At 42.4% G+C, this 27834-nt stretch overlaps 1 protein-coding gene across 1 annotated transcript in view; it reads right to left on the reverse strand.

Annotated features, from left to right (window-relative positions):
* The window catches only part of lrmp (lymphoid-restricted membrane protein), a gene marked incomplete at its 5' end in the record, with an annotated part of 66444 nt that extends 40232 nt beyond the window's left edge, over positions 1 to 26212 (reverse strand). The window contains 19 exons of the mRNA XM_084050099.1: positions 2320 to 2566; positions 5130 to 5241; positions 8179 to 8330; positions 9145 to 9246; positions 10392 to 10529; positions 12525 to 12618; positions 12993 to 13057; positions 13754 to 13813; positions 14746 to 14802; positions 15503 to 15580; positions 15834 to 15884; positions 17083 to 17200; positions 17904 to 18062; positions 18703 to 18778; positions 19031 to 19089; positions 21237 to 21417; positions 21785 to 21889; positions 25492 to 25840; positions 25967 to 26212. Coding sequence (XP_083906225.1) covers positions 2320 to 2566; positions 5130 to 5241; positions 8179 to 8330; positions 9145 to 9246; positions 10392 to 10529; positions 12525 to 12618; positions 12993 to 13057; positions 13754 to 13813; positions 14746 to 14802; positions 15503 to 15580; positions 15834 to 15884; positions 17083 to 17200; positions 17904 to 18062; positions 18703 to 18778; positions 19031 to 19089; positions 21237 to 21417; positions 21785 to 21889; positions 25492 to 25840; positions 25967 to 26212 — 2449 coding nt within the window. The remainder of the gene's footprint in view (positions 1 to 2319; positions 2567 to 5129; positions 5242 to 8178; positions 8331 to 9144; positions 9247 to 10391; positions 10530 to 12524; positions 12619 to 12992; positions 13058 to 13753; positions 13814 to 14745; positions 14803 to 15502; positions 15581 to 15833; positions 15885 to 17082; positions 17201 to 17903; positions 18063 to 18702; positions 18779 to 19030; positions 19090 to 21236; positions 21418 to 21784; positions 21890 to 25491; positions 25841 to 25966) is intronic.
* Between the last annotated feature and the right edge of the window lie 1622 nt (positions 26213 to 27834).

Below are 27834 nucleotides of genomic sequence, written 5' to 3' on the forward strand. Positions count from 1 at the left end.
GTGAGATAATCATCACCAGTATAAAACGCAAAGCACTGTGGTAGACTGCTTCCAGAGGCTTCAGTGTGGAAAGTGAAGCATGCATATACAGTATATCTCCATAGTCAAATACAGACATTATTACAGATTGAACAATAGTCTTTCTGCTGGTAAAAGAAAAACAGGACCCGTTTCTGTAAAGGAAGCCAATTTGTCATAGTCTTTTGAATGAAATTCCATTTAGTTTTAGTCATATTTTAGTCAACTGAAATGTTATTGTTTTTGTTTAGTCTACAGTTGATTTAGTTGACTAAAATGTATTTTGGCGGTGCCTTGATGGCGTCGTAATGGCTGATTTTACACTTGGGTTGCATGCTGAAAATAGCAGATCTAGAAGCTCACAACGTGTCGCGCTGCGCGTTGTGGGCTTGTAGATCGGCTATTTTCAGAGCAGAGCTATTTTCAGAACACCCGAGCGCAATCAAACATAAAATGACTTGTCTTAGTTCTACTGGATCTCTTCTCCACTAGTCCCTCACTAACATTTTATTCCAGTTTTTATTTGTTGACGAAATTGTCAGTATATCTAGTCTTCGTTTTAGTCATCGTAGCTTAGTTTTTATTTTGTTTTTATTTCGTTTTCGTCAGTGAAAAAAAGGTAGTCGACGAACATTTTTCGTCATAGTTTTAGTCGACGAAATCAACACTGCACCAGTCCGGGCAGGAGACGGCAGTGAGCGATTTCTGCATTTAGCAGACAGTGCAGGTTTTAAAGTTCTCATCGTGAATGAGCACATTCTTGGTCCATGTTCTCGTCTCTCGGCCCCCGCCAGCCACTCATGCAGGCAGAGGAATGGAGGGGGGTGATGAAGTTAAGTTTTGCACCTGGCCATAGAAGGACCTCGGGGAAGCCGTTTTTCATGTGTTGTGAGGAGACACACCAACACACACACACACACACACACACACACACACAGGGCCCAACAGGAGCCCAGAAGCATACAGCCATAGAAGGCAGGGGTCTGCTCCCAAGGACCCGACTGTGTGCGTTTCTGGGCACAGTGCGGGTGCTTTAAGGGTGGCTGAGTGCCCTCTGCCTTCAGGGATTACATGGGGATAATCCGTGCACTTCTCCCACACACGCACGTAGCACAAACACACAAAGTAATTGACTCCGTAAGCTCTAGTTCACTTACAGCGCTCGTCTCCTAGACGACTCAAGTCTATACGGTATACCTTGACATATGACCGCATCACTCGCCAAGCAGAAAATGTTGTGTTGGGTTATTTTTGGTGAGCGACGTGGGCATACCAATGCGGGAATTAAAATAGATTTTAAGTAGGATGTTGCAGACCTGGAAATGACCATTCGGCTGTTTGTACAGTCAAAGCGTACACTGAAGTCACTGAATATACGCCCACATAGGTTCCGGAAACTAACTTCATTTGAATACACAACAAATGTAAATCAAATAAACATAATTATCCAAATACACACACACAGTATACAGTATATATATACATAAGTGTTAATGCTTCCTATATAGCACCTGAGGAAGCATCAAGCAAACGAGTTGTGCATATCACTCCATCAATAAAAGCATGTCATCCTGCATTTGAGGAGTGCGCGCACACACACACACACACACACACACACACACAGTGTTCCTATTGGTTTTGGCTGTGATTAAAACACAGTAAAATCATCAGTGTTGACTCATCCATTTGCAAAAATGAACAAAATAATTGACTGTGTTTTCACTTCAACCCATTAAGACCCGAGGCCGATTCTACTTCTACAACAGTTTTCTGAAAAACGTATGTTTCTATGTCAGCGGTCCTCAAACCTTTTTCATGTCAAGGACCAGCCCCAAATTAGCAGCGGACCCCCCATCTCAAAATATTTTGTTCCAGGGACCCCCAGAAGCAAAGATTTGAGTTGAAAATGTTTGCTTTAAACAACATATATATATTCAAAGATTTGCACCAATTTTCACGATTTTGCAAAAAACTGTACAAGCTTGTAGCACGGCACTCGTTTTTAATTTTTTAATAGCCCAAGAAATCTAAAATGACACAGATGCGTCCCAGGCTTTAATGGGTTAAGACCTGGAACGCATCTGTGTCACTTTAGATTTCTTTGGCTATTCAAAAATAGCAGATATACAAGCTCATAGCGCGGCACCGAGTGCCGCGCTATGAGCTTGTATATCTGCTATTTTTGAAAATTCTTGAAAAAATATTTTTCAGATTTTTTTCAAAAAACATTTTTTTTTTTAGAAAACATTTGTAAGAATCGCCTCAGGTCTTAATGGGTTAACGCGTGGTCCAGCCACTCACCAGAATGGATGAAGGGAGGAGTGAAGGTCTCTCTGGCTCCTCTCTCTCCTCCGGTGTCCACCGACGTCCCGCTGTCCCCCCCCTCTGGTCCTTCGTTGAGCGTCTGCGTCTGCGTCGCCGTCTCCACGGGGATGTTGTTGCCGGTTCGACCGTCATCCGCTCGACTGCTGCAATTTCTCTCCTCCAAATCCCTCTTCAGGAAATCCTGGAGGGCAAACTCCTCATCCCAGTCCAAGTCTTCTTCAGGCTGGAGGGGGGGGGGGGGGGGGGGCAGAGTGAGAGAGAAAGCGAGAGACAGAGAGTTAGGGAGAGAGCGAGAGAATGATGGGGTTTGAGAAAATAAACTCTTGTTATCTGAGCCGAGATGGATTGAACCGAGAGTTTCCTCTGAATTACTCAAAACCACTTTGGTAACTTCCAAAGTTTTAACCCTTAGCTGGCAGAAATGTTTGACATTTTGTTTGTTTGCCATTAACCCTTTAAGACCGGGAAAGCATCTGTCATTTTCGATTTTTTTAACCACTTTAACCATTATTTTATACTTTGGCTATTACATAGCTACAAGCTCATAGCGCGACACCGAGTGCCGCGCTATGAGCTTGTAGATCTGCTATTTTTGAAAAACATTGAACATTGTTGCAGATCTTTGAATATATATATTTTTAAAGCGAACAACAACATATTTTGAGATGGGGGTCCAAGGCCAAATACATATAATTTTGGGGGTCCTTCACATTAAATAGTTTGAGAACCACTGATATTAAAGCAACATACAGTAAGTTTAAAAAAAAAACTGCTAGGATTTAGAAGACATTTGTAGAATCCCCAGTTGCAAAGATTTGAGTAAAAAAGAATACGCTTAAAATATACATATATATAAAGATTGGCAAAAAAAAAAAATCAAAGATTGGCAAAAATAAATAAATCACGATTTAAAAAAAAGATTTATTTTTATTTTTGAATAGCCAAAGAAATCTAAAATTACACAGATGCGTTCCCGGATTGAATGGGTTAAAACAATCAATTCAATCATCATATTATAGCTTTCGTTTACGTAGACCGAGGGACGGACATCATTTTACAGAACTTTTTGAGGAACTGCAATCCCATGGTGACAAGATAAAAGCTCAAGAAGCATACAAAAGTCAACAGGATGCACAAATTAAATACTAAAATATGTTATATATTCAAAATATGTATATAATTGCCACTAATTGTTACCAATAACAATGCGTTCGCTGTACGCAAATTGGGCCACCTTTGCCATAGCAAGCACGCAACTGCCAAGCAGTTGCTACTGTACTGTATGAACGCTCCATTTTCCTATTCATTAAAATGGTGGAACAGAGGAGAATGAAGGGTGTATTTTTGATGGAAATGGCGTGTGGGTAAGTGCATGCACACACACACACACACACACACACACACACACACACACACACACACACACACACACACACACACACACACACACACACACGTGGGTAGGTGCAGTTTCAAGTATGTGTTTTTTTGTGGGTGCCGCCAACGCACTGTCTCCCATCTACCAGCCTCTCCATCTGTCTGAAAATGTGCTCCCATGTTGCTGCTGCAAAAACATTTTTCCGTGTCAAATCGCTAGAAATGGAAACGGCTACAGTCGAGCGTTCTTTCGCAATTGCATTGCAGGTTACAATTAGACTGTTGTGTCACAATGTCACACTGTACAGTAGCGTGTCAGATGTCCATCAATCAACGAAAAATTCAGCCATGTGAAAATAGCAGATCTAAAATTGTAGATCTGCTATTTTCCAAAGATTTGAATGCATTTCATACATTTGAAAACTTGCGAAACTTTTGAAATAGCCAAAGAAATCTAAAAATGATACACAGATGCGTTCCCCGTCTTAACACATTAACCGCCAAGAACGTAGTCCTACTGTCCGTTAAATCCAACTGTTAAGCACCGAGACCGTAGTGCTACGGTCCGGGTGCTTTTTCCTTTTTTTCTAATTTTTTTTTTTTTTTTTTTTTCTAGGGGGACCATTTTCAGTGTAACACCACCGGAAGTCGACCGGAAGTGCGATCCCGTTTTTTTGTTTCCCGTCGGCCTCCATTCTAAGGCGCACACTAAAACCCATGTTTAGCCTGTGTGGTTTTTTCTCCTCGCATTTCCCATGTTAACATAAACGGTCAGAACTCAAACATGGCGGCTCCGTTTGACACGTGGTCTGCACTCGTAGACACAGGGACATGTGCACGTTGTTTACAAACAGTCCATCGCGCATTCTAAAGGATTCTAACGGGGCCTATGGCGACGTGAAAAAAACAAAAAACAACAATAAAACCTTGGCACTGGTGAGTACATTCTGAGATTAGCCCTTAGCAGTGGATGTGTTAAAGGGGTAGTTCACCCCAGAATTACTTTTTTTCAATCGATTAGTCACCCCATGGAGACTTGAATTCATGGATATTTTTTTGTTTTTGTCACATTCCTAAGCCAATAATTTGATGACCAGCAGCGGTTCCGGTAGGAGACACAAAGAGTCTCCTTTGAGTCTCCTACCGGAACTGCTGCCTACACTGGTCCCCTAGTCATCAAAAAACTAAAAAATATCCATGCATTCAAGTCTCCATGGGGTGACTAATTGATAGAAAAAAGGTGTTTTTTTTGGGTGAACTATCCCTTTAATGGATTAAGGTTTCCAGATTAAAAACAATTCTTCAAATCTTCATTTGGAGGAATTTTGGAGAACCCATGGCTCCGTCTAAACTTTATCTAACAGTCTATCCCTCCATCTTCTTGTCTATCCCTCTACTCTCCCTCTGACCTGCTGCTGGAGGTCTGGTGTCTGACAGGACGCCTCTCTGCTGTCCTGAGGAGACTTCAGCTCCTCCAGTTCATCAGACAGCTGACGCTTCTGATTCTCCTGCTCCTGCACCCTGTTAACGCACGCACACGCACACACACGAGAAAAGTTTACACAAATCCACAGTCATAAATCTTCACAAAAGTAAATAAACTGTGTACAAACAATCACTACAAGCAAATCCAGTGACACAGGATACACAAGCATAGGCACAATTATTACATAATCGCCTAATCGCAATTATTTGAGATAGTCGCAATTATTTTTGCATTATTCGTCATCATCGTTTCCATGTTGAAACATTTTCACACATTTTTTAATATAACAAATAGCAGACATATCTGATCTACAAGCTTACAACGCGTCAGGAAGTGACACAACTTACGTGTCAGAAAGTGACGCGTTGTAAGCTTGTAGATCAGATATTTCTACTATTTTTGTATAAAATTGTCAAATATGTCCATTTCTTTGTGTATTTCATTATTTGTCATATCTACCCTGTGCAATTTTGGATTACGCAATTATTTGAGTGACAATTAATGGTCAACTTAAATTCGTAATCGTGACAGCCCTACACAAGCATACGCACACACACACACACACTTTCCATACGACCTTTCCATTCTATTGGTCATACTGTGTACTGTACCCAATTCGCAGGCCCATGCAGTGTCCCATTCCGTTTCCCAGGGTGACCAATGGCCAGTCCTCCACACTGACCCTTTGAATGGCCGTCTTCTCCCAAGATTCAACCAAAATTCCTTCAGTCAGACTGTGACTTCAAAAGCCTAACACTATAGTCCTTAGTCTAGGTCTAACGTTTGGACCCCGGTCCAGACTCGGAGCCAAGAAGTCTTCCTAGACTGAACCCTAGTTCGATTTCTCGATGCCGTTGTTTTTTTCCAGATGGAATAATTGTTTGGAAATGTGATTTTGCCAAGTTTCTAAGTTCTAGATAATGAGCCCGATAGGAGTGTGAAAAAAAAATCGATTCATACTCGAATCGCGATTCTAAATGTTGGACTCGATTCTCATTTTCCAAAAAAAATATTTAAAAAACGAAATAATATATATTTTTGTACAATAACATTTTTGAGAAGTGGCAAGTTCTGGGCTTCGAAAAATCGATTTAGAATCGGGAAAAAATAACGTTTTGAATCGAGAATCGTTTGTTTTGAAAAAAAATCGGGGGGGGGGGAAACGGAATCGTGACCCCCAAGAATCAGAATGGAATCGTTTGAGATAGCAGACGATTCACAGCCCTAGAGCCCGAGGTTATCTGCAGGTCTTCTACACTGGAGGTTCAGGCAGAGCTAGTTTAAAGCATTCAAGTTCCTCCTAGGATGAAAGTGAACTCCAGAGAGCCAGGCATCCATCCATCCATCCCAACCACCTCCTCCTCCTCCTCCTGTCTGGTCTGATGCAGTATCTGCTGCACTACCGTCTCTTATACAGTGTATATATATGGAGAGGAAAAGCCACCTCCTGAAACAACAGATTAAAGGTCCAGATTTGGCCCAGAACCAAAACCCAGTGAGGCAGAGAGACCCAGAAAAGGTCTGTGAGGTCAAGGATGATGGACAGACATTCCCTTTGGACCCGACCCCCCCCCTAGCAACCAGCCAGCTGAGACACAACACAAGAGGAGGAGGAGGGTATCAAAGTGAGGTTCAGGGTGCCTTGGTGACAAATTATAGAACAGTCTATTGTAGTTGGGTGGGTATACTGGCTTATAAATGAACTGCACTTAATTGAATCCGTTAAGACCGAGAACGCATCTGTGTTATTTTTAGATTTCTTTGGCTATTCAAAAATAGCAGATCTACAAGCTCATAGCGCGGCACCGAGTGCCGCGCTATGAGCTCGTAGATCTGCTATTTTAGAAAAATCGTGAACGTTTTAGCAAATCTTTGAATATACATATTTTGAAAGCGAACATTTGTAACTGAAATCTTTGCTTCTGGGGGTCCCTGGAACAACATATTTTGAGATGGTGGCAGATGCATATAATTTTGAGGGTTTTGACATGAAAAAGTTTGATAACCACCGATATAGCGACATAGGTTTTTTTTTTTTTAAACTGTTAGGATTTAGAAGACATTTTGTAGAATCGGAACCTCAGGTCTTAATGGGTTAAACTGCACTGCATTTTGTTGGAGACGGTAGCCTCGAGAACAATCTTTCACATGATGTGGTACAGATGCCTATGTGTTCTTAGACTCTAGTTGTCATCAGATGGTTCCCTCCCCTCCAACTCAATATCGCTCATCGCACTGTTCTGTGATATTATCACACCCTACTGCATGACATTCATGCATGATGAACACACACACACACACACACAGCAAAATCCTGAGTGTTCATTTAAGCGTACAAATGGAACAAGTGTACAAATGCAACCGAATCCAGGGTCTCAATGGTAGGGAGTAGGGAGTCCACCTCCGACCACAGCATATGTGCTAGTTACAATGCATCAACGTACTCCACCTACCGCAGTGGTTCTCAAACTTTTTCATGTCAAGGACCCCCAAAATGAAATGTATTTGGCCGCGGACCCCCATCTCAAAATATGCTGTTCCAGGGACCCCCCAGAAGCAAAGATTTCAGTTACAAATCTTCGCTTTAAAAAATTATATTCAAAGATTTGGACAAAACATTTTTCAAAAATAGCAGATCTACAAGCTCATAGCGCGGCACTCGGTGCCGCGCTATGAGCTTGTAGATCTGCTATTTTTGAATAGCCAAAGCATAAAAGGTTTAAAGTGGTTAAAATTATTGTGATGCAATATTAACACATTTTGCTGGGGACCCCCTGGAACCCCCCTCAAGGACCCCTGGGGGTCCCCGGACCCCACTTTGAGAACCAACGCTCTACCATACAGATTAGTTAAAATAATGTTTCATTCATTCAAATACGTTCAGGATCGCTGCTTTAAAATTACAACACTCTGGATTTCACTGTCGCACAAAACACAACAGAAACACGCGAAACGAAGAAGAGCCCACTCACCTGACCGACAGGTGGAGGATGTCGGTTCGAGACCGCCTCATGTTGCCCGCCATCTTAATCAGCTCCTTCTCCAGCGAGTCGGTGTACTGGGCCAGCTGGTCCAGGCCGAGGGCCCAGTCGGCTCTCCTCGCGTCCAGCTCGGCCTGCACCGTCTGTGCGGGGAGGCAAAAAAGTCTTGGAGAGTCACCGAGTGTATATCCCTCCTCTTCCAATCAAAAACACGCACAAGCCCCTAGTTTCTGGAGTGTTTAAAAACCCCCGACACCTTGAATGATATGATAAGTCCCTGGGATTGACCCGGCCCCCGGAGCACTGAAAAACACTGGCCTGGACAACGACCTCAGTCAGGAGTGTGAGGCAAACCAACAGCTCTGCTTCGCTAATGATCACAGTCTCTCATTTGGAATGTTTACTGCTGTATGGAAGTACGTGACTAATCAGTGCAACGTGGTAACAATGCAGGAGAGAGAGAGAGAGAGAGAGAGAGAGATGTGGGAGGGAGGGAGGGAGAGAGTGAGAGAGAGAGAGGGATATTTACAGAACGTGAGAGAGGGAGGAGGGGAGGGGCTGTGTTTTTCATGCTACAACACACCGACTAAACAGTGCTGCTTGGAAGGGGCCGGCTTGAATGCAGTTATGTAATGGATTGAGTGAGATCTCTCTGGAGAGGACCGAGAGATGGGAAGGGTGGGAGAAAGAGAGAGAGAACGAACCGCAGGGAAATGGAGATAATAGAGAAAGAGGTATGAGGAGGAACACAGGGAAATGAGAACTCAACAGACAATAGAATTAGTTCATTCTTTGATTCGTGTGAAAAAAAAAGGTGAGATGGCCCTTTTCCGCAGCTTACATGCAAGTGTACACACACACACACAAATGTGAGTGTGTGTGTGGTGTGGTGTGGTGTGGTGTGGTGTGGTGTGTGTGTGTGTGTTGTGTTACAGTATTGTAACCGAGCATGCTAACCTGCAGATTGTCATCAGTCCTGGTCTCTGGAAGCCTGGGGTCCTCTACCAGGCTCCTGACTGTAGACAAGAGACGTACCACCTCTTCTCTGAACTCCCATTTCTGAAAGCCAAGACAGACAGACAGACAGACAGACAGGTTATCATGAGAGACATATACAATTAGCTTGGCGGTACAGAAAAGATGGAGAAAAAAAGCTGAGCACCTGCACTGGCGTGGCACCACCGGGGCCAGGAAAGCACATTAAAGGCATAGTTCACCCCCAAAATGACTTTTTTTCTATCGATTACTCACCCCATGGAGACTTGAATTCATGGATATTTTTTGTTTTTTGTCACAGTCCTAAGTCAATAATTGGATTTGACTAATTTGACGGCAGCGGTTCCGGTAGGAGACACAAAGACTCTCCTTTGTGTCTCCTACCGGAACCGCTGCCGGTCATCAAATTATTGGCTTAGGAATGCGACAAAAAAACAAAAAAATCCATTAATTCAAGTCTCCATGGGGTGAGTAATCGATAGAAAAAAAGTCATATTGGGGGTGAACTATGCCTTTAACACGATGTTAACGTGGAGTGTGTGTACTGAGAACTAATGCACTACGTTTTTTCTGACATCATATAATGGAATCAAACACTCTCTGCCACACCGATTAGATTTTGAACTGGTTTAACATGTTAACCCATTAAGACCGGAAAAGCATCTGTCATTTTCGATTTGAACCATTATCTTATACTTTGGCTATTCAGAAATAGCAGATATACTGTACAAGCTCATAGCGCGGCACCTTGTAGATCTGCTATTTTTTTTAAATCATGAAAATGTGTGCAAATCTTTGAATATGTTTTTCAAAGCGAACATTTGTAACTCAAATCTTTGCTTCTGGGGGATTCTACAAATGTCTTCTGAATCCTAACAGTTTTTTGAAAAAACTTGTGTTGCTATAATCATTGGTTCTCAAACTGTTTCATGTCAAGGACCCCCAAAATGATATGCATGTTGTTCCAGGGACCCCCAAAAGCAAAGATTTGAGTAAAAAAAAAATCACTTTCAAAAATATATATTTATTCAAAAATAGCAGATGTACAAGCTCATACTTGTATATCTGCCATTTTTTGATAGCCAAAGTATAAAGTAATGGTTACACAGATGCGTTCCCGGTCTTAATGGGTTAATAGACATCAACGTCCGTCCGTCGGTCCGTCCGTCTGTTCCTGAGTACAACAGGTTTCTTGACGTATAGCTTACCAGTTTGTTCAGAAGGCCCCTGAACTCCAGGGCCATGTGTTCAGGGTTGGGGCCCTGCAGCAACATCAGCACCTCCCTGTCCAGGGTCTCGTCCAGTGTGGAAGGATAGCACAGCATGGAGGGCACAGGTTCAACTCCCTGGAAACAATGTCATGGGCCACAGAATGACTGACATGCAATAAAAAACATAAGAGCAAACCCCCAACCCAAAGCAAAGCAGCCAAAATACAAAGACATGACAAGTTCAAAGTCGTGTCAAGGAATGTCATAGCTCTTAGGATTATGCAAATGTTAGACAGGTATTATAGAATCACTGATCTGGCACAAGGCACTCAAATTTGATCAATAGGGACCTGGATTTTGGTGGTTCTTTCGGAATCAGCTTTATTGTCATAACACATGTTTACAGGTGTAAAGAAGTGGGTGAAATTCTTTGGTACCAATTTGTGGAATTAGTTGATGACCAGACCAGTGTTGATTTTGACAGCAAATTTTGATTTCACAGTCTTTTGAATAAAACTACATTTAGTTTCAGTCATATTTTAGTCATCTGAAATGTTTTAACTTTTTGTCTGGTTTTAGTCGACTAAATATCATAAGATTATAGTCGACTAAATCTACAGTTGATTTAGTCGACTAAAATGTATTTTGGCGGTGCCTTGATGGCGGCGTACTGGCTGATTTTACACTTGGTTGCATGCTGAAAATAGCCGATCTACAAACTCACAACGCGTCGCAGCGTTGTGAGCTTGTAGATCTGCTATTTTCAGAGCACAACACCCGAGCGCAACCAAACATAAAATTACTTTTCTTTTAGTTCTACTGGATCTCTTCTCCACTAGTCCCTCACTAACATTTTAGTCTAGTTTTTATTTTTTGACAAAACTGTCAAAATATTTAGTTTTAGTCGTAGCTTAGTTTTTATTTAGTTTTCGTCAGTGAAAAAAGGTAGTCAACGAACACTTTTCGTCATAGTTTTAGTCGACGAAATCAACACTGGACCAGACCACGTACGGACACCAAATGTGTAGATTGTATTCATAGAAGTTACATAACACAACTAAAAGGCTGGCGAAGTGGTGCTTGGTGCGTAGTGTTTTTTTATGCAGTGCAGTGTGTATCCAGGCAGTTGAAAAGAGTGGGTGCCAAAGGTGCACGATATAAAGTAGGTGCTAAAAGGGGGATAAGAGCTAAAAGCAGAGGTGTCATGAAGTGTAGCTGAATACACATAGGAAGCAGAGAGTCAGAGAGAAGGGCTGCGAAGTTACACAGCTCTGTTTACACATTTTCTTCAACTCTAGTAGGGCTATTATCCTTAACTGTTTTTTTTGCTTGCGTAAACGTGTTTCCTATACCAATAAAGCCCCTTTGAACTGAATTGAGTCAAGAGAGAGTGTGAGTAAGTGAGTGAGTGAGTGTCAGAGACAGTGAGAGAGATGCTTGTAGAGAGCAGTGGTGGAAAGTAACTAAATATATTTACTGAAGGCATTTGTACTTTACTTGAGTATTTCATATTTCCAATACTTTTACTTCTACTCCACTACATCAAGAGGCAAATATTGTACTTTTACTCCACTACAATCATTTACTAGCTACTTTGTAGATTTTGATTATTATTACAAAACATGCATTAACCACGTTCTGTCCTATATACATTTCGGCCATTTGAAAATAGCCGATCAACAAGCTCACAATGCGCATTGGTGAGCTTGTAGATCTGCTATTTTCAAATGACTTTTATACATTTGAGAACTTGCAATGGGACATTCTGCATAATGGGTACTTTTACTTTTGGTACTTTAAGTACATTTGATGCCTATACTTTTGTACTTCTACTCAAGGACATTTTGAATTCCGGACTTTTAGTTGTAACAGAGTATTTCTATATTGCAGTATTGATACTTTCACTTAAGTAAAAAACATGAGTACTTTTTCCACAACTGGTTGTGTGTGTGTGTGTGTGTGTGTGTGTGTGTGTGTGTGTGTGTGTGTGTGTGTGTGTGTGTGTGTGTGTGTGTGTGCGAGAGCGAGAGAGAGCGAGAGAGAGCGAGAGAGAGATTGAATTGAATGTGACATTTAGTTCCAGAATGGAAAACGTTGAGTCAGACAGACACAGAGTGGAGAAGTACTGACCTCCTGTGGTAACTGTGCCAGAGTCAGTTCTGTCTGCAGGGATCCTGAACTGGTCTGGTTCACGCTGAAGGCAGCCGACAGTGTCAGACGGGCCCTGCAGAGGATGGAACACAGGACGGGATAGGAACACAGGACATGGGCACAGAGAGCATGTTCACAAAATGGCTGCTCGGTTGGTAAAAGAATAGAGAAATAGTGATTATTGACCCATTAAGACCAGGAACGCATCTGTGTAACCACTTAAACCATCATTTTATACCTTGGCTATTCAAAAATAGCAGATCTACAAGCTCATAGCGCGGCACCGAGTGCCGCGCTATGAGCTTGTAGATCTGCCATTTCTGAATTGCCAAAGAAAACTGAAAATGACACAGATGCGTTCCCGGTCTTAAAAGGGTTAAATTGGGTCAAATGAAATGAATAAACAACAACAAAACAAAAAGGAATCAGTTTTTAGGTCTTACTCACCCGGACATGTCCGGGTGCATCATCTGGATCTGGTTCTCCAGTTTATTCTTGTTAGCTCGCAGCAGCTGCGGTAAAACAACAGCACAATCAATCCAAAGTTAGACGTGCGCGGTTCCCATTCCCACCCATGGATTACACACAAGACGTTTCAGTTATTGCTGGTATTTTAATGGAGATCCCCAATGGATTTTTTTTCTTTCCTTTTTGGGGGCAGGGGTGATATATTGTTTTCCCTTGTAGGTTAAGTAAGTACTTAAGTACACCCACTTATTTAAAATTGCCAGTTATTATATACGAGAGCTATAAATGACCCAGGGGACATCAGGCAGTTAACTGTAAAAAATTAAAATGAAAAAATAACCGACTTGTCAAATTCCAGTAAGAAACTGTTACCCGGGACATGCCAAAAGGCCAAATTGGGTCACACCACGCAAATATTTTAGATTTCACATCGGCAAAAAGTGTGCTTCATAAATGTGAAACAACCAATAATAACATTTTGACACGACAAATGGGAAATAAAGTGGAATAAAGTGAAGTAACCCCCCTCCCCCACAAGTTTCACCACTTGATTTCACTGCTTACTTGCTGTGTAGAGCAGCTTAAATCCATTTTCTATCATACGATTTTTCATCCATTTTCCAAATAGATCTACAATCTCACATTGCATTGTGAGGTTGTAGACTGGGTATTTTCCGCTAGCAACACTGCATTATAACTAATAAGTATAAATCAAGCTATATACACTGCCACGGAATCACCTCTGTGACCGAGTAGTATTCCTCCAAGCCCGCCTTCAGCTCCTTAATCTGTCCGTTCATCTGTGAAGGAGGGAACACAGACAACAAAAATCATTGACAAGTGGTGGAAAAAGTACCATTTTGTATTATCTAAGTAAAAGTATCAATACTCCGTTACAATACTCTGTTACAAGTAAAACTCCGGTATTCAAAATGTACTTGAGTAAAAGTACTAAAGTATTGGTATCAAAATGTACTTAAAGTACCAAAAGTAAACGTACTAAAATGTTTGAAAATAGCAGATCTACAAGCTCACAACGCGTCACTGTGTTCAGTGCAGTATGAGTCAGCACAATCTGACAAGTTGCTGTGTGTATACTCAAATGTGCAGGTTCATAAAAACACAAACTAAAATAACTGCAAGGAATAAAACAAACGATATCTCTGTGATCTACGGTGAAGCAACAGAGAGTGGGTCCTACGTGGGCCACTTTGATGACGGAGAGGGCCACTATATTTCCAAACTCACTCCAGAGGGCCACATTGCATATACTGTCGGGCACACACCTCCTATCTCCGTATTTTAACTTTTTTCGTAAATCAATAACTTCGTCATTCTATGTCACACAAAAGTAGCAAAACTGCGACGCGTTTTTATGCTTGTAGGCTACTTTCGCTTTAAAAAAAAAATTGGAATCCAGATTTTTTTGTGATTCTTTAATTGGAATCCTCAAAAGTGACATTTTCATTTAATTTCAAATGCATATAGTTATACTAATGTTAACTTTATGAATTTAAATATAAATACATTGGATGTAAAAAAAAAGGTAATAGAAATTAAGCTACTAAATATAGACTGAAGTAATTAAAGCTTAAAGTTTGCATGTTTGGAATTGTAACCGCTGAAATCAATAATATATCAGTATTCCGATAATAACCTGCGGGCCGCATTAAGTGTAGGTGGGGGCCGCCAGTTGCCCATGTATGGTTTAGAACAAAGCTAAGGTGCTAACCTCTTGTATGATGGTGTCCTTCTCACTCATGAGGGCATCCGAGGAGTGGATCTGAACCTTAGAGCAAAAGGCAAAGACAATGCAGAGCAGAGCAAGACAAAATTGCGTCACCAGCACTTGTGGGGAGGTGCCACACTTTGGCTATTCAAAATTAGCAGATCTACAAGCTCATAGCGCGGCACCGAGTGCCGCGCTATGAGCTTGTAGATCTGCTAATTTTGAAAAATCGTGAAAGTTTGTGCAAATCTTATTCTTATATTTTTCTAAGCAAACATTTGTTAACTCAAATCTTTGCTTCTGGGGGACCAAAATATTTTGACATGGGGGTCCGCGGCCAAATACATATCATTTTGGGGGTCCTTGACATGAAAAAGTTTGAGCACCACTGATGTAAGTGTGTGCACTGTGCATACATCAGGACAATGAAATTTAGGTTAGGGTTAGGTTCAAAAATCAGTAAAGCAAGTAGAGAGAGATCTATGGCCCAAAGCAAAACAAATTGGTCAGTATTTACTGTCATTTTGATTTAATTACAAAACTAGAGTTACTATTACTTTTCCCATGGCAATAAAATGCATTTGAATCACTGAGAGGGAGAGAAAGAGAGACGGAGAGAAGCCTCTTTGAATGAGAGAGGGAGAGCAAGAACAGGAGAACGCGAGAGAGTAAGCGAGAGAGAAAGCAACAGACAGGAGCGTATAGGGACAGAGTCAGAGAGAGAGAGAGAGAGAGAGAGAGACAGAGAGAGTCAGGTCACCTGGAGTTCAGTGTTGTGGTCACACATTTCCACTAGCCTCCTCTGAAGCTCGTCCATCTCCATGGTAACCTTGAAGTTCTGGGGAGGGCCAGGAGAGCGTTAAGGCAGCCAATCACAACATCTCATGCCACACATTTCTATTTTGTATCAGCAACCTATGATTGGATGTTACAGATTAAATTGAATTCTTGAACTTCGCCCTGGGGATTAATAAAGTGAATCTAAATGTAATGTAATCTAAATGGAATTGAGCTGCTTAATAAGCCCTCTGAAGGTTTATCATTGTTAGTTGTGTTGATAAATGTTCCATTTCTTGGTGATGGTGCCATACCTCTTCCTGAAGTGATGTGATGTTGGCAATAAGGCTGTGGTTCTCCTTCTCCTATAGAGCAAAATGACAGTAAAAAAGATGAATTTGTCTTCATTCACACTGTATATCGGTGGTAGGCGAGAATCAGAATCATCCTTATCGTCACTTCAGAGGTTTACAGGTGTAAGACAGTGGGTGAAATTTGTTTTTGTGCAAAGCTCCATAGTTTTGATTGTTTCCAGAAAGAGAAATAAAAGAAAGAAGAGGAGGAAGAAGGAATAAAAAAAGAGACAACAAGCTATCTACATACACATAGCATATCCATCCTAACACTATGTGCATGAGGTTTAAGGCAGGGGTCTTCAACCTTTTCAGGCCAAGGACCCCCTAACTGAGAGAGAGAGATGAAGCAGGGACCCCCTCTATATATTACATAAAACTGCGTTGCAGATTAAAGCTTTTCATAGATGTTGGATTCATGTTAATGTGTTTTTTCAAACATTTAACCACTTAAACCGGCAATACTTATTAGTAAACTTTCACTCTGTACTTGATCTGCTCTTTTTTCCCCTCTTTGCCGAAAATAGCCGATCTATAAGCTCTCAACGCCTCGCGCTGCGAGGCGTTGAGAGCTTATAGATCGGCTATTTTCGGCTAAAGTTGTCCTTAGAATAGGGATGCTAGGGTTCAAGTGGTTAATGTAAAAAACAATGATCCTATCACACAAGAGATTTGGCGGACCCCCTGTAGTAACTCTGAGGACCCCCTAGGGGCCCCAGACCCCCTGTTGAAGACCCCTGGTTTAAGGTATAGCAGCTGGCATATACTGTACTGTTCATGACATAGACATTAGTGCAAGAAGAGTATCAGTGCGTTAATGAGATTAAGGTGCAGAATATCAGCAAGTGTCAAGTTCCACCACAAAAGCTCCCATTCTATATATATATTGTTTTTTTTCAAAGCTGCAATCTGTAAGATTTAGGTCTGTACTACTCAGGATTCACACACGGGTCTCCCACACAAGGGTCGAAATTTCAACTGCTGAGCTAAGAATTTCCATTAGGGCGGGGGGGATATTGCTCTTTGAGCTTCAGGCAATACCTCTGGTCAACCAGCAGGTGTCCTACCCGAGTAGACTAAGAGTAGGGGAGACCACCTCCAACCACAACAGTTGTGTTGTGAAGCCTAGCTAATTGAGTATGTTTGATGTCAGGGCAGCAGGGCGGTCATGTGATAACCAAAACGTTCACAGTGTGTGTGTCAGACTGACCATATTCTTGCAGTGTTGAGAGGCACGGGCCCGGCCCTCCTCGGTACTACTCAACGTCAGCTTCATCTCCTCCACTTCGTCCTTCAACATCTTCTCCTTCTGGGCCACCTGCTGGCTCCTACAGAGACACACGGCAGGAGACAGGAACGACAGTCACTGCATACTGCATCTGTGTGATTGTCTGCATTTCGTCGACTAAAACTATGACGAAAAATGTTCGTCGACTACCTTTTTGTCACTGACGAAAACTAAATAAAAACTAAGCTATGATGACTAAAACTAAGACTAAATATAAACTAGACTAAAATGTTAGTGAGGGACTAGTGGAGAAGAGATCCAGTAGAACTAAAAGACAAGTCATTTTATGCTCGTTTGCACTCGGGTGTTGCGCTCTGAAAATAGCAGATCTACAAGCTCACAACACGTCGCGCTGCGACGCGTTGTGAGCTTGTAGATCAGCCATATTCAGCATGCAACCAAGTGTAAAATCAAGCATTACGACGCCATCAAGGCACCGCCACAATACATTTTAGTCGACTAAATCAACTGTAAATTTAGTCGACTATTAATAATCTTATGATATTTAGTCGACTAAAACTAGACAAAAACTAAAACATTTCAGATGACTAAAACTAAATGTAATTTTATTCAAAAGACTATGACTAAAACAAAATCAAAATTTGTTGTCAAAATCTGGTATGTGACTGCACTTTAGATACTTCTCCATGGGTTGAGTGGGTTTCACCATCTCCATGTGAGCGTGCGCGCGCGCGCGTGCGTGCGTGTGCGCGCGCGCGTGCGTGCGTGCGTGCGTGTCATACATTCGGGCCTGGTGGTGGAGCTCCTCGTTCTCCTCAGCCAGCTTCTGGTTGGTCTCCTCTGTGCTCTCCACAACCAGCTTCAGCCTCTTCACCTCGTCCTGGAGCCTCGTGTTGTTCATCTGGAGGTCGGCCACACAGTACATCAGGTCTGACGTCTCGCTGTGTATGTGTGGAGGGGGGGGGTATGCATACACACTCACGTGAATACAGGCGCAAGTTGACATCTGATTATACACGCTTATACACCTGCGCTGGGAACATGTAGAGTAAAGAGCATTGGGCTGGGCATAGAACAGGGGTGGGCAACTTTGATGATGGAGAGGGCCACTATATTTCCACACTCACTCTAGAGGGCCACATTGCATATACTGTCGAACCATTCTATGTCACACAAAAGTAGCAAAAATAGCCGATCTACAAGCTTGCCATTTTTTTATTGGAATCCTGAAAAGTAACATTTTGATTTAATTTCAAATGCATTTAGCTATACTTATGTTAACTTTATGAACTTAAAGACAAATACATTGGACATAAAAAAGACACTAATATAGACTGAAGTAATTAAAGCGGGTCATGTATGCATGTTTGGAATTGTAACAGCTGAAATCAATGATATATCAGTATTCCCATATTAACCTGCGGGCCACATTAAGTGAAGGTGGGGGCCGCATGTGACCCCCGGGCCGCCAGTTGCCCATGTATGGCATATACACTGTACATAGTTGGGATAGAAATTCACAATGGTGCACACACACACACACACACACACACACACACACACATGGTAAGAGTTACTTACAAATCCACTCTGGACGCGTCGCCACCAAATCCCTCTAAACTGCCTGATGTCATGTTAAGAAGCATGGACCTCTTGGCTGCAACAAACATTTACACTCAAGCTGGTCATCTCCATATGCATGATAAAAAGTATAAACTAAACAGTAAATAGTGTGCGTGCGTGCGTGTGTGTGTGTGTGTGTGTGTGTGTGTGTGTGTGTGTGTGTGTGTGTGTGTGTGTGTGTGTGTGTGTGTGTGTGTGTGTGTGTGTGTGTGTGTGTGTGTGTGTGTGTGTGTGTGTGTGTGTGTGTGTGTGTGTGTGTGTGTGTGTGTGTGTGTGTGTTTCTCACCTGAGATGCCGTCTATGAATTTGGCTGAATCCTGAGGTAGGTCGTCCGTTGACTCTTCCCTAAAATCACAACAGAGAGACTGGTTCAGTCCTTCCTGTCTTGTCTGTCCTTGACCATGTAGAAACACTCTTGTCTGTCCTTGACCGTGTAGAAAGTCTAGAAACACAGCTGCAAAATAGTCTCCTGCCGTTGCTATGCGACCGTCTGACGTCTAATGGTAATCTGCTCAAGTTTAAATCTTCAACTTTTTTAGCGACCGACAGTGCTGGAGAAAACCTCAACTACTGTACATCCGTTTGTCTTTTTCTTTGCGAATGAGGATTTAAACAGAACCGTTAAGGTGATTGATATGCATTGATATACCAAATGCATTCAAACCTACTCTGAAATGGTCCGTTTTCAGCCAGTTGAGAGAGAAGCTGATAAACAGCCAAAGCAGTGGTTCTCAACCAGTGGTCCTTGGGGGGGGGGGGGGGGGGGGTACCAGGGGGTCCACAGCACAATCACTTTAACCACTTAGCTTTGGCTATTCAAAAATAGCAGATATACAAGCTCATAGCGCGGCACCGAGTGCCGCGCTACGAGCTTGTAGATCTGCTATTTTTGAAAAATCTTCAAAATAAAGCGAACATGTTTAACTCAAAGCTTTGCTTCTGGGGGTCCCTGTCAAAAAAAAAATAAGATGGGGGTCCGCGGCCACATGTATATCAATTTAGGGGTCCTTGGCATTAAAAAGGTTGAAAACCACTAAGCTCACGGACACGCACATCCCAGACCTACTAGGCTGGATGCTGGATCAAAAACAGTAACAGTATATAAGAATACAAAATCCGCACACCAGTAATTGCTGCTGGAAGAGCCTGGTGGCTCGAAACGTTACATAAGCAAATTTGCATTTGGGGGCAGCAACACTGGTGTGCTGTTAACAGCCACATCATAATGTGAAAAGTCAATGAGCAATGCCATTAATGTTATTCAACAACAACAACACCACATTAACACGAGCCATCGCTAGCAGAAAGCAGTACCCTCAGGCTGAATATACACAACTAGCCTGAGGAATTTGACAAGTGACAGAATCTGCCTTGGAGACTGAACAATGCATGTCTACAAGACTTGCAGCATGTCACACACAGCTGTGAAATGAGAATGCACACAGCTGAAACTACTGGCCGAAATTTCATTCGATGCATTACACACTAGCACGCCTACACAGCAACTTGCATAACCAGACCAGCGCATCAAGGAGCACAAAGGAAATAAGTCTGTGCCTTTATTGTGTTATCCTCAGCCAGGCGCATGGCATGGCATGGCCTGGCCTGCCTGCCTGCCTGCCTGTCTGTCTGTCTGTGTCCGTGTGTCTGTGAGTAGCTAATCTCCGATCGACGTGAAACTGTGGACACACACACACACTCGCTGGATGCCAGATCAGAACCTCTGCCCCAACTTTTTCACATCAGCCTGTTATAGCTCCACCCGGAGGCCCATTTTTGCCAAACACATTTTGTGATACAGTATTACTCCTACAGATTTTATCCAAACATCACATAAATCGGTACCCAGTATCTCTAGAACTCATGTGATCAAGACAGATCTGTCCGATTTTTCATACTCCATCCTGAGCACCGCATCGCTGCCATCTCACAGTGGATGTGTTCTCACCAACTCAGGCTGAACCCAGACAAGACCAAGGCTCTCTTCTTCCCAGGTAAGTCATGTTACCATGCAGGATCTAGCTATTTCCATAGACAACGCCCGCTGACTTTGGTGTCAACGGCAAAGAATCTTGGTGTTGTCCTGAACAGTCAACTTTCATTCAAGGCACACATTGCAGCGGTCACTCGAGGTTTAAACGATAACATTCAAAGGATTAGACCCTTCCTCACCCAGGTGTCAGCCCAGCTCCTTATCCAGACATCAGTCATAACAAAACTTGACTACTGTAACTCTCTCCTTACTGGCCTTCCGGCAATGTGCACTTAAGCCCCTCCAAATGATCCAGAATGCCGCAGTAGGTTGGTCTTCAATCAGACAAAATCTTCACATGTCTCTCCCCTTCCCCGCTCCCTCCCTTGGCTCCCAGTTACTGCCCGCACAGAGTACAAAACTCTGATGTTGGCCTTCAAAGCAACCAAAAGGTATGGCACCCCCATATCTTCAAAGCCTGAAAAAAAAGACGGACGTCCATGGGGGTGTTTTCTCATACCCATTGTTGCGGCAGTCGTCGATCCACTCCTTCATGATGGCATGGTATGTGTCCAGGTCGATGGAGACGTCCTTGTGGTCGGGATCGAGCATGTTGCAGAGGTCCTCCAGCCCGCTGTCTTCTGAGCTGCGGCATGTGGTGTTACGCAGGTAGTCGACGATGTGAGACACATACACTTTACCTTGTAGAGGAGAGAGAAACAGAACCATTTGACTCGCCTTCCTTATTTTCATGGCTTTTGTTTTGCTTTCCATGGATAGGACAGCATAAATCTTCTACGTACAATAAGCTTAGGAACTACTCACATTGAATTGAACGAACTGTTCCAAGTTGTATCTGTTTTGCTTTTTCCAATAGGCACAACATAACGGATACTGATGCTATAGAAATTCAGGGATCTTAGGGACTTGCCCCCCATGAAACTGTAAGTGTGTGTGTCTGTGTGTCTCATGTGCGACGCCCCCCCAATGGGAGAAAGAAAGAGAAGATATTTATTATAGTGACTGGCCAAGTGGCCATTGTATGAGTGTGTGTGTGTGTGTGTGTACCTCTGCGCTGTGTGTCACAGGCATGGAACATAGTGTTGAGTAGATCCTCTTCACAGATGAGACTAACTTCGGCCATAGTGTCTTTGCTGGTTTCAGACATAGAAGCTGCAAGCGACACACACACACACACACACACACACACACACACACACACACACACACACACACACACACACACACACACACACACACACACACACACACACACACACACACACACACACACACACACACACACACAGTTTTATGTTTTTTTAAGAATGTACCTTATTATGCTAAGCTTCAATTAACCAATATTACACTCAGTGTGCTTTACCATCATATTTGCTCAACCATCAGCATCACTGAAACAAAGCACCCTTAGGTTGGGTGTAATATTGCTATTATATACAACAGTTACAAACAAAATAAAACCCTAGGCTTAATAAAAATGTGTTCATACCCTGGGGTAATTCGCTCTCAAAATAAATCATATTTTTTGCTAGTGTTATTTAGCTGTTTGGCGTTTTTCCCTGGAAATACTTTGTATCTGACTCCAACTGACATGCAGTGGTGTAAAGTAATTAAGCATATTTACTCAAGTACTGTACTTAAGTACAATTGAGGTATTTTTACTTTACTGGAGTATTTCCAAGTTCCAAAACTTTAGTGACTAGTTACTTTACAGACATAAGTTATTACTGTATATTATAACATTGGTTCTCAAAGTGGGGTCCGGGGACCCCCAGGGGTACTTGAGGGCAGGGGTGCAATACTCAGTGGACGGGGTTGCACGCCGAGCAACCACTTATTTGGCCAGGGGGACACGCAGGCACACGCATAGATTTAAAACGACTTTAAATTCACACTTCATCAAAGTTTACAAAGGCTCCCGACTCACGCCAGGTACATTAACATAGGAATTAGCCTATATGCATATCAATTGCCCATTGTGTGACCTGTACTGTAGGTGTTAAGCGACGTGCGCGTCACGTCATTAAAATAGAGAGCAACCACTTCTCAAATGAGCATAGCATCACTGCTTGAGGGGATACGGTCCCCAGCTAAATGATTTATAGGAACCAAATGGACCCTTATGGGTCTGTAACTCTGAGTTACAGTAACATTGATTTTACAATATAAATTGGAGTTCCAGAGATAGAAATTACGTTAAATGGGGGTCCGTAGCCTAATGCATGTCAAACTGGGGGTCCTTAAATTACAATGATTGAGAATCACTGCTAGAGCCTTAAAAAATCTTCTCTTATGGGGGTCCCTGGGCCCCTGGCATATCTTTTCAAATGGGGGTCCGCGGGCTAATAAGTGTCAATTTGGGGGTCCTTGACATGAAAAAATTTGAGAACCACTGTATTATAATTAGACATACATCAACCACTTTGCACCATTTTACGCACAAAGTAAAACATGTGAGAGCACTTTTACTTACCAGCACTGGCTCAACTTGAGCTAATGATGAGCTAGCTAAATACAGAAGAACATAACTTCCCTGTTCTTCTCATTGCACATGAAAATATTTATCCACCCCAGCACGTATTTATCGACGGTACTAGGCCTACGTCTCAGAATGTGAGTGAACTGCGTGTGTTTTTAACCTGGTAGCGTTGCGTCTTCATAGAGTTGAAAATAAGTGCGTCATAGACTCAGTCATCCACTGACGTAATGATACCACAGAGCGGTGAGTCAGCACCGTTTGAACTCCGCGCGCGACACGATCACGTGGTTTTCATGTATCGCGCCGCACGTGCTTCATTAACACAGTGGTTCTCAACCTAATTGTTACGGTCCATGTTCTCAACCAGGCCCCCAGAGATGACGAGAAACATTGAAGCCACCACCCCAGTGGCCAAAGCTGGAAGTGCAGGCGGAGCGAAATACATGCACGAGCAAAAAATACTGAGATATTTATATATATAAATATATATAATATAATATAAATATGTAAACATATTATACATAAATACATATGCATTTATTTAATTGAAATGAATAGCTGGGGGCGGGGCAATCCGCCCTCTAGTTATTATACCTCTATGATCTCAACCTTATTTTGGGGGGGTCCCCAGATGAAAGTGAAGTTACAATTTAAGGACCTCAAAAAAATAAAAGGAGAAAAGAAAAGAGACCATTACTGCTGCTGCATCAAAAGTAATAAACAAACTATACTATAAAAGTTGGCGAAACATCAGCCAAATGATGAAATAATGTAAGAAAAATGCAAAATGTGTGAAAATAGATCTACAAGCTCACAACGACTCGCATTACAAGCTCACGAGTCGTTGTGAGCTTGTAGATCTGCTAATTTCACAATATTTATCTGTGGAACCGAGTCAAACTAAATGTTTCCTACAATTCCAAATGCTTGCCAGTTCAAATATGAAGTCTCATCAGTGTTGGGGGGGGCGGGGGGGGGGGGGGGGGTTCGAGAGAGAATGAGAATGAGGTTGAGAATGAGAACCACTGCATTAATACACATCTGCCCTTCAGATACAGGTCGAGTGGGCACCTAAACACTGTGGGCAGACTGGGCACTACAATGATGTAGGCTGAGGCTAGCCTACATCACTGTCAGACCAACATTTACCTTTCCACTTCTATGTTTATGCCCAAAATGGCCTAATGGCAATTCACAGGTTTTTAAAATAAGTAAAGATAAACATATAGGCTGAATAGTTGGCTATATTTCTAATCAGTGACAGAGTAATATGTATTATACAGTAGCATATTATTTTCATTTGAGCTATAGGCGTGCTGCCATGCTCATTTGAGGATAGTGTGGAAGTTCCTGGAACCATATGGCTGCAACCAGTTGTAGGCTAATAGGCCTATATGGCTTATCAACCCGGTGATATATTTTGACAAACAAAAACAAAACTCACTGACTTACTAGTGTTTTTTGTTTGTTGTTTTTTGACTAGTTATTTTCAGATTCATAACAATCAGGCCGATCCAATTAGAGTTTCTATGCTTCAACAGCTACAAATGCTAACTGAGTAGACAGATGTTTTTTATTTATATAAATTAACCCATTCAAACCCGGAACGCATCTGTGTACCACTTTAACCATTAGTTTTATACTTTGGGCTATTCAAAAATAGCAGATCTACAAGCTCATAGCGAGCTTGTAGACCTGCTATTTTTTTTTAAATCGTGAAAATGCGTTAAAATCTTTGAATATATATACTTTTAAAGCGAACATTCTAAACTCAAATCTTTGCTTCTGGGGGGTCCCTGGAACAACATCTTTTGGGATGAGGGTCCGTGGCCAAATCAAGAGATTTTGGGGGTCTTTGACATGAAAGTTTTTTCAAAAAACTGTTAGGAAGGATTGAAAAGACATTTGTAGAATTCCCAAAAGCAAAGATTTGAGTTACAAATGTTCAGCTTTAAAAACATATATTCAAAGATGTGCACACATTTTCACGATTCTTCAAAAAATAGCAGATCTACAAGCTCATAGTGCGGCTCATACTCCGCTATGAGCTCGTAGATCTGCTATTTTTTGAACAGCCAAAGAAATCTAAAATGACACAGATGCGTCCCTGGATTGAATGGGTGAAACATACCCGGCTAATACAGTTTCAGGAGTGGTGAAAGGACATTACACTGACTAATGGCTTTCAAACACGTATAGACTAATGGAATGTTATGCCACATATTCCATTAGACCTAATTTCCCTGCTGCATTGTGTACAGTGCTGTGTGCCTACCTCCCTCTCCCATGGACAGTCTCTTCACAACCAGAGCTGGGTAGGGCAGCTCACAGTCCAGAGTGCTCCTGGACCCCGACTCCCCAGAGCAGAAGTTCAGGTTGTAGGACTGAATGCTGCTGCCATGGTCCTTGGGGTGCGCGGCGCGAGAGACCGGCGGGCTCCGGCCTTGACCGATGCGTGAAAACGCAGAGTAAGACGAGGGCGAGTCGATGGTCTGCTGTGGACCACCCGGCGTGGAGTGGCACCTCTGCCAAGCCCTGCTCTGACCCGGCATGGGGATGCCGCTCCCCGCGCCTCCTCGCCTCTCCCCCAGGGTGCTGGTGATGGTGAAGGTGACATTATTAGCCTTCGCCAGGGGGTTGGTGGCCGGGGTGAAGGGGGTGGCCGGAGGTAGGGAGGGACCCAGGCTGTTCCTAGGGTCGGCCGTTGGGGTCGCCGCGCCCCCCCTCCCTCCTCTCCCCTTGTCCCTGGCCCCTCCTCCTCCTCCTCCGGCGGCCACCTCGTCCGTGTGCGCGGCGTTGTTGGTCTTCTTCAGGATGGCTCCCAGGTTGTGCCGAAGCTCACACTGGTAACTGTTGTAGCTGCTGGATGCCAGCTTGGGGATCTGGAACGGAGAGTTGGGCTCGCGGTCACCACGCCATCGGATGGTCTCCAGCTTGCGGCAGATGCTGTCCACTGGGTTGTGCCGACGCTCCGGCGTGGGGGTGCAGTAGTCCATGCTGTTGGTGATGATGGCTGGGCTGGAGCACTGACGTCCTGACTGGAGGAGAAGCTGAGGTCTGAGGGAGAGATGAGAAGACGGTTTAAATGTTAAGATTACAATACAACATGGTGTGGAATTGTAATGGCGGTTTAATGGGGGTTGGACCCAATACTACGATTAATAGGATGAATAGGAGATTAAAAATACACATGAAGAGATGTATCTTGATTTCTGTCTTTCTTTTACAAGCAAGTCAAGTAGGCCTATGTACATATTTTTTATTAATATTAAATGTAAGTAGCCTACTACAGCAACAAAACAAAAACTATATATATATATATATATATATATATATATATATATATATATATATAATGTAAAAAAGGGATGGACCTTCAAGGAAGGGACTGCACACTCCAGGGAACAGATGGACAACTTACTACTGCATTAAGTATTTTATTAGCACGACGCGTTTCGCCGTGAGCTTCGTCAGGTGCTATACAAAAGTGTGTGTGTTCAATACAGTGACACATATATAGACTTTATAGTCTTTGAAGACTTCATGTATACATGTGTACAAATGGGTTGCCTTGCATCTTTATGGGATTTCTTGTCAGTATTAGAGATATTCCTTTTGATGTATGTACATATGTATGTAATTATTTATTATTTTTCTTTCTCTCCCTAAATGTGTTCTTATTTGATCGGTTTGTTTTTTGATGTTTGTGCATACAGCATCTTTGTCTGCCCTCTCCTGTTTTGAAATATATTTGAATGATTTATACCACGCCTGGAGGGGTGGAACTGTCTAATGAATGGCACTATATATGTGTCACTGTATTGAACACACACACTTTTGTATAGCACCTGACGAAGCTCACGGCGAAACGCGTCGTGCTAATAAAATACTTAATGCAGTAGAAAGTTGTCCATCTGTTCCCTGGAGTGTGCAGTCCCAAACATTATGAGATTTACTCTTTAACTGCCAGAGTATATACACAATCTACCCTGTTCCCTGCCAGAGAAAATACATTGCCAAAATAGGTAAAATGTGAATTTTGTATCCGTTTATTTTTTAACATTGAAGTGAATGGAGCAGAAAATCTTCGCATCGCGTTATCTCCTGCTTCCTTTGTGATAAACAAATCTCGTTTTTCTCGTCGACGGCTGGCTGAGCCATGCGGAGAAAAACGAGAAATCTCGTCAATGGCAGGAAAAGAGTTAAGAACAATGTTTCTTCATTCTTCTAATCAGTCAAGAAAGCCAGTTAATATTTTCAAATGAAAGTGAAAATGTATTTTTGTAAGAGCACAGTACCAAAATAATTGAAACAGACCCATGGATGCTTCTTACAAAAGCAACTTGTGTCAATATAATTTCTCTAGGCAGGCTTAAATATTACCTGGATATACCTTGTGATGTATGCCATAAGAGACTTTGAGCTATTTGGTAAGTAGAAATGTGTGTGCTGCATATAGACCTAGATCTAGATTCAACAAATGTTACCCATCAGCTTACAATAAGGATAAAAAAAAACTAACAGTCATGCAAGGAAGTATAGCCTACAGTATATGAATCGGGTGTCAGCACAGTGTACAAAACATGCATAAAACAGTGCACAATATAACGCTATCAGA

The sequence above is a fragment of the Gymnoscopelus microlampas genome, assembly GCF_963454915.1.
Source record: "Gymnoscopelus microlampas genome assembly, chromosome: 23".
Lineage (NCBI taxonomy): Eukaryota > Metazoa > Chordata > Actinopteri > Myctophiformes > Myctophidae > Gymnoscopelus > Gymnoscopelus microlampas.